The 10,675-nt window shown below is 50.4% G+C and overlaps 1 protein-coding gene across 1 annotated transcript in view; it reads left to right on the top strand.

The window, feature by feature from the left end:
* MYH13 (myosin heavy chain 13) overlaps positions 1–10,675 on the top strand; it is a 49,697-nt gene that overhangs the window by 15,206 nt on the left and 23,816 nt on the right. The window contains 7 exon segments of the mRNA XM_034989304.1: positions 550–574; positions 947–1,020; positions 1,116–1,203; positions 5,203–5,320; positions 7,729–7,796; positions 7,799–7,842; positions 8,870–9,006. Coding sequence (XP_034845195.1) covers positions 550–574; positions 947–1,020; positions 1,116–1,203; positions 5,203–5,320; positions 7,729–7,796; positions 7,799–7,842; positions 8,870–9,006 — 554 coding nt within the window.

The following is a 10,675-nucleotide window of genomic DNA, read 5'->3' as shown; positions in this document are numbered from 1 at the left end:
AAAGAAAGAAAGAAAGAAAGAAAGAAAGAAAGAAAGAAAGAAAGAAAAAGAAACAAAAACCTTCAGCTCTGTTACATCAAAAGAAAACCGAAAGTCGTATTTCAGGGTTTCAAGGACATGGCCACCACTAAAAAAAGAAAATCCTTGAGGACTGTTGGTGGGAATGTAAGTTGGTGCAGCCACTGTGGAAAACGGTATGGAGGTTCCTCAAAAAATTAAAAATAAAATTACCATATGATCCAGCAATCCATATCTGAAGGAAGAAAAGTCACTATCCTAAAGAGATTACCTGCACCCCCATGTTCACTGCAGCATTATTTATGATAGCCAAGACATGGAAACAATCTAAGTGTCCATCGAGATGAATGGATAAAGAAAACATGGTGTATATTCAGCCATAAAAAAAAAGAGAAAATCTTGGGTTTGTGACAACGTGGATAGACCTTGAGAACCTGATGCTAAGGGAAATGAGGCAGACAGAGAAAGACAAATCCTGTACCATCTCACTTATATGTGGAATCTAAAAAAACCGATCTCTCATGGAAACAGAGGTCAGGCTTCGTGGTTGCCAGAGGTGAGGGTGAGGAGTGGAGGAACTGAATGAAGGTGCCAAAAGATACTAACTTCCAATTTTAAGATAAAGAAGCTCTGAGATGTAATGTACAGCATGGTGACTATAGTTAACAATACCGGATTGCATATTTAAAAGTTGCTAAGAGAGTAGATCTTAAAAGTTCTCATCACAAGGAAAGTAATTGTAACCATGGATGGGCACAGATGTCAACTAAACTTAATGTGACTATTTCAGAATATATACATGCATCAAACCATTATGTCAGTACACCTGAAAGTTACACGGTGTGTCAATGATATCTCAATAACATGGGTGGGGGGCAGGGAGAGGGCTCAGGGCTGCATCTGATGCACCCTCTGTGTCTGTCTCCAGGTGACTCCGGGGGAAGCAAGAAAGGTGGGAAGAAGAAAGGCTCCTCTTTCCAGACCGTGTCAGCGGTGTTCAGGGTTTGTGTTTTGGCAGTTTCTACGTTCGGTTGTTTTTCTGCCCCGTGAAATGGCATTTGCTGAGGTAAATGCGCTTGTTCTGATTTGTGTCCCAGGAAAATTTAAACAAGCTGATGACCAGTTTAAGGAGCACTCACCCTCACTTTGTGCGATGCCTGATTCCCAATGAGACCAAGACTCCCGGTGAGTAAGAATCCACCAGAACAGGACTCCCCGAGACGTGTGCAAACTTCTGCGTGCGTGCGTGTTTTCCTGAGCAGAGGGTTATGGTGTTTATCACCTCTCAACGTCATCTATGAAGTAACATGTCCAGATTTAGCAAATTAAGTTCATTTTTCATTAAGTTCAAATTTCAGATAAACAATAAAGAATGTCTTCATGTAAGTATGATCCATGCCGTATTTGGGATACACTTACACTAAAAAACGATTTATTGTATCTGAAATTCAAAATCACCTTGGCATCCTGTATTTTATCTGGCACCCAACTCTGAAATCATATCCCAAATAGTTAAATACATTTAGAGACACATCAGAGCCGTGATTTTCATAAGGTTCTCCAAGGGTTCTGTGACTCCTTTCCCTGAAAGAGCACGACTGCATCTCGAGTATTCCACAGTTAAAACACCTGTTTCCGGAGCCTATATGGTATACTGTTACCCTATCATCTCTACTGCTTCTAATAGTGAGGTGAGTATAGTTCTCCCCATTTTACAGATGGGAAAACTGAGAACTGTAGATCTTAGAACAATGCACAGTATAGTAGATCCTTAACCGTCACTCGGTCCCCGATTCAGAAATATTCTTGGAGGGTAGCAGCATCTCAGTGCCATTTGTCACAAGAGAAGAACACATAGTCACACGGAGCTCTGACTCAGAGGCAGCTCACTTACAGCTGATAGAATTATCTATCCCAAACATGAGTAAGCATCCTGCCTCTGCAATGTGAGAAGGGATTCAGAGGCCGAAAGGAAAAAAAAAACCCATCTCCGTCTGTTACTGCCCATGGGACCCTTAGCTGCATACTCTAGCTTTCTGGGCTATAAAATGAAGATTAAAGTGGCATTTCATACATGCACTCAGCTATTCACTTATTTATTTAATGAGCGCTTATAAACTGTAAATATTAATTCACTCAACCTGCTTTACGGAGTGGTTATGAGGATCGCTTGAGTGAGTGCATGTCAAGCATTTCAAGCAGGACTAAGTGCCTTGTGAACACCCAGTGTATGGCTGTCAATGATAATACTAATAATTGTTATTAGTATAATTACAAGAAGAAGAAGAATTATGTAATAATGTTATGTATGATAATAACCATGAGAGAAATTATAACATCGTGGGGAAATAATTTTATTATTACATTAAAGATTAATTGCTTGTGATATTATTACAGTATAATTACATTATTAATTCTTTTTTTTTTTTAAGATTTTATTTATTTATTTGAGAGGGAGAATGAGAGAGAGAGAGCATGAGAGGGGGGAGGGTCAGAGGGAGAAGCAGACTCCCTGCCGAGCAGGGAGCCTGATGCGGGACTCGATCCCGGGACTCCAGGATCATGACCTGAGCCGAAGGCAGTTGCTTAACCAACTGAGCCACCCAGGCGCCCATACATTATTAATTCTTACGATATTTATTTGTATTACTATTATCACTGAAAACCGGGCATTTTAATTCTCCAAATGACCATGGCTGCTATGTGTAGTGGGATCCATCTTCTGTGAATAAGTCAAAGGCAAAAACCAGCCAGCGCCCTGTTTGGACCCTCGTTGTCTTTGCAGGCTGCACCCCTCCCAGTGCGCCCAGCACAGCCCATTTCTCCTCCAGGGTTGGAACAGAGCTGTTTCTCTGGTTACGCATCAAACGAAATTGCTGGCTTGTGTGTAGCTGTCTTGTCACAAAGAAAGCGGAATTCCATTATCGTTTTTGAGCACATGTCTGCACAAATCAAATGGGCCATCCATAAAGCACCTGCCTGCAAGGATCAGGTGACAGGGGATGGATGGCCCCTCGCTGGGTGCAACCTCTACCTTTAGGGCCCCCCAGGAGTCTGGGCAATCCACCGGTTTCCTTTTTCTCTTGGAAGGTGAATTGTGATGAAATCTCCATCCCTTCCTGTGGATTTTGCTTCTCCTTCGTTCTGGTCCCTCTCTGTTTTCTTTCTTATTTCTGAGAATAGACGAAGACCCTATGATAGGAACATGGGCGAGGCTTTGGAAAGGACCTAGTGGGGCCTCTTCATTTTCTAGAAGAGGGAGTTGAGACTGCGGAGATTGAAGGGCCTGCCCCAGGGCGTCCAGAGCTGGGGCTGGAGTCCTGGTCCTGGATCAAACGGCTGGCACACTCAGTGCATGGTGGATGGTGGCCGCTCGAGCAAGGGGATCGAGGGGAAAGCGTAGGGAGGAATGGGCAAGCAGGCTGAGCAGGTTAAGAGGGGCTAGTTTGGATCATTTCAGCAGGCCCCAAGGTGTGGGGGCTGCCCTGGTTGTCTGGTGCCTGGCCTGAGCGCGGCGGCAGCCTGATGGTTGGGGGACATGGGCTTTGGGTTGGTTAGCTTGCGGGGGGTGAGATGTGTGCTTCCAGGGGAGCAGTCTGCCACCCTAGGAACTGGCTCTCAGGGGCAGGCTCTCGGGCTCCGCCAAGGCCCCAAGTTGCCAAAGCATCATAAAATACAGACCGTAAGACACCCTGATTCACGCAAATGCCCCCGAAGCTGAGATGGCAGTAGAAAGGAATTTGTTGGAGGAGACGAATGAGGGATAAAGAGAAAATTCTTTAGCGACGGCAACGTGAGAAAGATAAGGCAATAGCTCAGGGGACTTTTAGAAGTTTTGCACACGGGTCAGAGGGCAGAGAGGATTGTCTTTACAGGCTTTCCAGACACCGTCTCTGCCTGGGTTGGGAGGGACACGGGGAGAGCCCTGGGAGAAGTCAAGCCAGTTCTGAGCCTGCAGCGACAGCAGGGGCCCCCGGGAAGGAGGGAGCCCAGTCTCAGCTCTGCGACTAGGTGGCAGGGCCCTCACCTCTCCAGGAAATGGGGGCACACAGCTAGCAAATGCCAAAACCGGCATCGGAGCCCCTCAAAATCCTCATCCGAGAAGTACTGGGAGCTGGACTTGGTGATCCGTCAGGTTCACTCCCACGAAAGGTCCTCTGAGTGTCTGATATGATTCTCCTGGGTCTTAACCACTCCTTCCTCGAGAGAATCGCTGGCCAGTAGAATCTTCTGGAACGATGGAAATGTTGCACGTCTGTGCCATCCAGTACGTTAGCCACTGGGTACGTGACATGCCGCTCATGCAGGTAGGAAAATGAACTTTTCATTTTAATGAATTTAAATTTAAATAACCGCATATGGCCAGAAACTATTGTATCAGATGGCACAGCTCCAACAGAACCTTGAAAATTGTGTAAATGAGTAGTCATCTCTCCTCCCAGCCACCAAGGAAAGCTGTGAGCCTTCTAGCAGTTTCCAGAAGGTTTATCAGACACAGCTTTAGCCCTCCCTCTCCCCAGCAACCTAGGGAACCCACAAGGAAAAGCCATTATGCAGCCATAAGATGGCTCCTAACCCCTCACACAGCCCCAGTACAGAATTTTCCCAGTGCCCATTTGATTTGTGCCTGACCCAAGAGAATCCCTGATAAGAGCTTGTCCCTATGGCTCCTCTTCTTCCTCCCAGCATTAGCCCCCCCACCCACGCCTTCCCAGAGCTCATGCTCAGCAGCTAGCGGATAACTGCTCTGCATTCAACTCCCTGCACCCTCTAAAGCATAGCTGTCCTTCTCTCTGTTTCTCTGCTCCCACTAAAATCACAGCCTGCAGATGCTATTGCCCTGACCTTGAGTAGAGAAGGGCACATCACGTTATCTAATGGGAAGTCCAGAGGGTACCCATGCTCATTCCAGCCTAGCTAAGTCTCAAGGGTCACGAACAGGGTAAAGATCAATATTTTGGCTTTTAGCCCGTAAGAATGGGATGCTCGAGTGTCCCCAGGAGGTTGGGATTATTTCTACTGTGAGACTATAGATAGGCTCCAGGCTCTCCCAGCCCCTCCATCTTAGAGTTGGCACTAACTTTATCCACTCAAGTCTGGGTGCACTGGCGTGTCTCTCGGTGGCCAGACCGTCAAAGACAATGAAAAAGCCACCGACATATCCCCGGGACACTCTCTCCCCAGGCGTGATGGACCACTACTTGGTCATGCAACAACTACACTGTAACGGGGTCCTCGAGGGCATCTGGATTTGCAGGAAAGGGTTCCCCAGCCAGATCCTCTATGCTGACTTCAAACAGAGGTAAGTCACCTGGCTTTGCATCTCTCTCTCTCTTTTTTAAGATTTTATTTATTTATTTGAAAGAGAGAACATGAGCTGGGGGAGTGGCAGAGGGAGAGGAAGAAGCAGATTCCCCCGCTGAGCAGGGAGCCCGACACGGGGCTCGATCCCAGGGACCCCAAGATCATGACCTGAGCCAAAGGCAGATGCTTAACCAACTGAGCCACCCAGGCACCCCGCATCTCTCTCCTTCTGAGGCCACCTTGTACATTCCCCAGAGGAACTCCTTGGGCTGGGTGTTTGGTGAGCTCACAGCTTCCCAGGGTTTCCATGAGCCTTGTCTTTAGCTGGGGGGATGATCTATGCCCAAAGTGGTCCCAGGATCAGAACCCTAACCCTCCCAGCTCAACTGTGCCTCCAGAGCGAGTTTCTCACCTTCCACACTATTGACGTTTGGGGCTAGGTAATCCTTTCTTGTGGGGGTTGTCATGTGTGTTGTAGGATTTTAGCAGCATCCCTGGTCTCTACCTACAGTGTTGGGAGCAAACCACACCCCACCCACACACTGGGACAATCAGAAATGTCTCCAGACATTGCCAGATGTCCCCTGGGCAGGGGGGAGAAGGGGGGGGTTAAGTTGTCCCCAGTTGAGTCCTGCTGTTCCAGGCCAGCTCTCTCCTCCCAGCTGCCATCTGGGCCCACAATTCCAGGCCTTGTCTGGAGTAGAGGAAGGGAGAGAACACTCCAGAGGTAGGAGGACCAAGGTCTGCAAGTCACAGAGGATGTCAAGGATCTTTTATGCCGATAAGAACTATTTCCTCTGAAAACAAAATTCCAGCTGTGTACCCCCCTCTCCCAGACTAGCTGAATGATATTCCATTTCCTCCTAAGGCTGGAGCAGGAGAAGGTTCTAGAAGGCCTGGTCTTAGGTAGGGGGCGGGCCTTGTCTCAGCTATGGAGCCTCTCTCGGGGATTGAATCCATTCAGGAAATTTTGTCCCTCGATGGAAACTGCCTCCCAACCTAGCACTGTCAAGCCAATGAAGAGGGCCTAGGTAGATGCTAGGCCTGACCCAGCTTCCAAAGCTTGGAGTGAGGGTAAGGCGTCTTCTCGGCTTCCCGTGTGCTTGGCCAACTGCTCGGCGACTCTTTTTTTTTTTTATTTTTTTATTCTTATGTTAATCCCCATACATTACATCATTAGTTTTAGATGAAGTGTTCCATGATTCATTGTTTGTGCATAACACCCAGTGCTCCATGCAGAACGGCCCTCTTTAATACCCACCACCAGGCTAACCCATCCTCCCAACCCCCTCCCCTCTAGGACCCTCAGTTTGTTTTTCAGAGTCCATCGTCTCTCATGGTTCGTCCACCCCTCCGATTTCCCCCCCTTCATTCTTCCCCTTCTGCTACCTTCTTTTTCTTCTTCTTCTTCTTCTTCTTCTTCTTCTTCTTCTTCTTCTTCTTCTTCTTCTTCTCCTTCTCCTTCTCCTTCTCCTTCTCCTTCTCCTTCTCCTTCTCCTTCTTCTTTTTCCTTAACGTATATTGCATTATTTGTTTCAGAGGTACAGATCTGAGATTCAACAGTCTTGCACAATTCACAGCACTTACCAGAGCACATACCCTCCCCAGTGTCTATCACCCAGCCACCCCATCCCTCCCACCCCACGCCCCACTCCAGCAACCCTCAGTTTGTTTCCTGAGATTAAGAATTCCTCATATCAGTGAGATCGTATGATACATGTCTTTCTCTGTTTGACTTATTTCGCTCAGCATAATACCCTCCAGTTCCATCCACCTCATTGCAAATGGCAAGATCTCATTCCTTTTGATGGCTGCATAATATTCCATTGTATATATATACCACTTCTTCTTTATCCATTCATCTGTCGATGGACATCTTGGCTCTTTCCACAGTTTGGCTATTGTGGACACTGCTGCTATAAACATCAGGGTGCACGTACCCCTTCGGATCCCTACTTTTGTATCTTTGGGGTAAATACCCAGTAGTGCAATTGCTGGATCATATGATAGCTCTATTTTCAATTTTTGAGGAACCTCCATACAGTTTTCCAGAGTGGCTGCACCAGCTTGCATTCCCACCAACAGTGTAGGAGGAGGGTTCCCCTTTCTCCACATCCCCGACTGCTCGGCGACTCTTGTCACCTAAACCGGGGTGGCTCTCCAGAGTCCGTGTTCCCTCAGGGGATGGTGTGGCCTTTCTGGCCATAGGTCATCACAGAATGGGCTGGGCCCTGGCAGGGGTGAGGCCCCTGAGCAGAGAGGAGCAGGGTGAGGCCCTCAGGAAATTGCACGGAGGGAGCACCCTCCCAGCTCTGTGCGGCCAGAGGCCCTTCTACCCCAAGACCCCCCACACCCAGCTGTCTCCAGGTAGCCGACTGACCGTGCTCCGCATCCCGCCCCGCCCAGGTACCGGATCCTCAACCCCAGTGCCATCCCCGAAGGGCAGTTTATTGACAGCAAAAAGGCTTCTGAGAAGTTCTGAGCTCCATCGACGTACACGCGAACAAGGGACACCTCCCCGCTCCACCCCATGTCACCCACAACCCCGGGCTGCTTGTCAGCTGGTGGGAGGAAAGGGCCTCTTTCCCCGTCCGGCCAACCTGATGACCCCATTGCGCAGGAGCCCACGCAGAAGGAGCCTGGGTCTAGGTATCGAGAATTCTGTCTCCGTGTTGATTTCTAAGTGTCTAGAGGCTTGATTGGAAGCCAGCCCCCCTCACCCCCAGCAATGGAAGAAAGCAATAGAAAGCTCTAGGGTCCTAAAAGAGCAGAGCAAAGGCACTCTTACATGGGACGAGAGAGCCAAGGAAGGAGGAGAATGCAGCAAGGATTCCAGGAACAGTGAAAACTGGGAGGGAATGATGATAACAGATAAAAACGGCTACCATTTATTGAGCACAGGGGGATCCGGCCCTGTGACTCGGCCTCTATGCACCTTGCATTCGGTCCTCCCGATAACCCGAAGGTGACAAGGCTAGTCCTGACCTCGTGGGGTTACAGGGAGGGCAGGGGAATAAAGGCTCCCAGAAGGCAAGAAACTTGCTCGAGTTCACGTGGACAGTGAGGGACAAAGGTCAGCTTCAAATCCTGGCCTGACTGCAGAGCTCTCCCTCCTGGAAAGGGCCAGTCTGGGGCCTGTGTCCCGCCTCCCACCCCCCGGGAGTCCTGCTCCCTCGGAATGTCAGCCGTGTGGGCCATGGGTGAGTGGGCCAGAGGGTAGGACAGAGGGCAGACAGAGAGGAGGATGGGGAGGAAGAACCATCTATGAATTTCTCCCAATCTGGGCGCAGCTGAGCTCGGAGCGTACTTTCTGGACCCATCCTTGCCTCCTGTGAGTGAGCTCTGTCCGAATCGGTCCGTGGGGGTTGGAGGGGCCTGGACATCCCTGTGAGCTCGGGAGAGGCCACTGTGGGGCCCAGTGGACTGCTGGTCCCAGGCCACGGCTCTGAAGGCTGAGGGCTGGGCTGGGCAGAAACAGGCTCCCAGGAGGGCCCCGGTTTGCACGGTGGCTGAGAACAAAGCAGGGCTCGTCTCTCCTCTGACGCAGGTGTTTTTCAAAGCTGGACTTCTCGGACTCCTGGAGGAAACGAGGGACGAGAAGCTGGTGACCCTGATGACGTGCACGCAGGCCATCTGCCGGGGGTACCTGATGCGGGTGGAGTTCAAGAAGATGACGGAGAGGAGGTGATGTGGACCCTCGCCCCGCCTTATCCTGCCCTCCCTACTTCGCAGGGGCTGGTTGCTTCCTGCTTTCGGTCTCAGGCATCTCTGTCCTCGCTCCTTCATTTAACCAACACCTGCCGAGCAGCCCCTCTGTGCTGGGGACCCTGCACAGCACTGGGGATACAGAGAGGAGTCCTGCCCTCCAGGAGCTCAGGGGTGGGTTGGAAACAGACCCTTGCATGGCTGACTGTAACATGCATGACAAGTGCCAAGTCAGAGTCACATTCGGGGCAATGGGGGATGGTGAGAACAAGCCCTCCACCTGGCCGGGGGTTGGGGCAGGCTGAAGGAGTCAGCAAGAGGAAAGAACTTTCGGAAGGAAGCTTTGCTTCCTTCCTGAGAAAGGATAGCCTGGAGGCCACCACGGTGGGAGCGAGGAGGGAGATGCACCCAATACAGGCTTTCCTGTACCACGTTCATGAGACCAGACGCGGGCTTCGGCTGGAAAGAATTGGCAGGTGCATATGGGGACAAGGGAGAGGATTGGGTTTGCAGACGATGACAAGGACCTGAACTAAGACGTAGTCCAGCTGTTGAGGGAGCAGGGGATGGATTCCAGGGACACTGAAGAGTTTTACTCCTTCGATAATTCACCGGCAACACTGGTGGCTGGTTACGTGCGGAAATTTGAGGGAGGGGGAATTTGGGGGGAGGTCCGTTCTCCTTGATTCCCTGATGCCCTCTATTGCCCAGACACTGGCGTTGCCACGTGGGCCACCACCATGCATTCGTCAAGAACACCTCGTGAGCATCTAGCTGGGTGAAGTGAATGGAAGCCAGCACAGAAACAGGGGAAAGAAGAGCCCTCGGCAGGAGCCGGTTTATGGGAAAGGGAAGCAAGTTTTCAGGCACACGTGAACTCTGGAGGATACGGAGTAGGAGGTAAGGCAGGTGGCCCTGGACACAGGCAACACTCAAAATCAGGAAACTCGGCGAATTCTAGGAGAGCGAGTGTCGGGGAGACGGTCTTGGGTGTACATCCAGAGGTAAGCAGGAAAAGGGACCCCACACATCAGAGCACCCTGAGGCAGGAATCATGGAATCAAAGGCAATGGGGTCTTTCAAAAAGGTGAGAGCCATTCAAATGTGGGAGACGGGCGCCTGGGTGGCTCAGTCCGTTAGGCGTCTGCCTTCCGCTCAGATCATGATCCCGGGGTCCTGGGATCGAGTCCCGCATCGGGCTCTCTGCTCAGCAAGGAGTCTGCTTCTCCTTCTCGCTCAGCCTGCCGCACCCCCTGCTTGCGCTCTCTCACTCTCTCTGTGTGTCAAATAAATAAGTAAAATCCTTAAAAAAAACTGGGAGGGACACCTGGGTGGCTCAGTCCGTTAAGCGGCTGCCTTCGGCCCGGGTCATGATCCCAGAGTCCTGGGATCGAGTCCCACATCGGGCTCCTTGCTCAGCAGGGAGCCTGCTTCTCCCTCTGTCTCCCTCTGCTTGTGCTCTCTCTGTCAAATAAATAAAATCTTAAAAAAAAAACTGTGGGAGACAGACTCAGGAGAGTAGAGATGAAGATGCTCCTAGCATTGGTAATCAGGATCTCAGGCACCGCATCTCCAGGCCAGCGATGGGGACGGAAGCCCGGGGGCGGGAGGGGGGAGGGTCCACAAATGACCCCGTGTCCTCTCTCAC

Source organism: Mirounga leonina, unplaced genomic scaffold, assembly GCF_011800145.1.
Source record: "Mirounga leonina isolate KUSES-001 unplaced genomic scaffold, KU_Mleo_1.0 Mir_488, whole genome shotgun sequence".
NCBI classification, from domain to species: domain Eukaryota; kingdom Metazoa; phylum Chordata; class Mammalia; order Carnivora; family Phocidae; genus Mirounga; species Mirounga leonina.
This window is presented reverse-complemented; position numbering and strand designations above follow the sequence as displayed.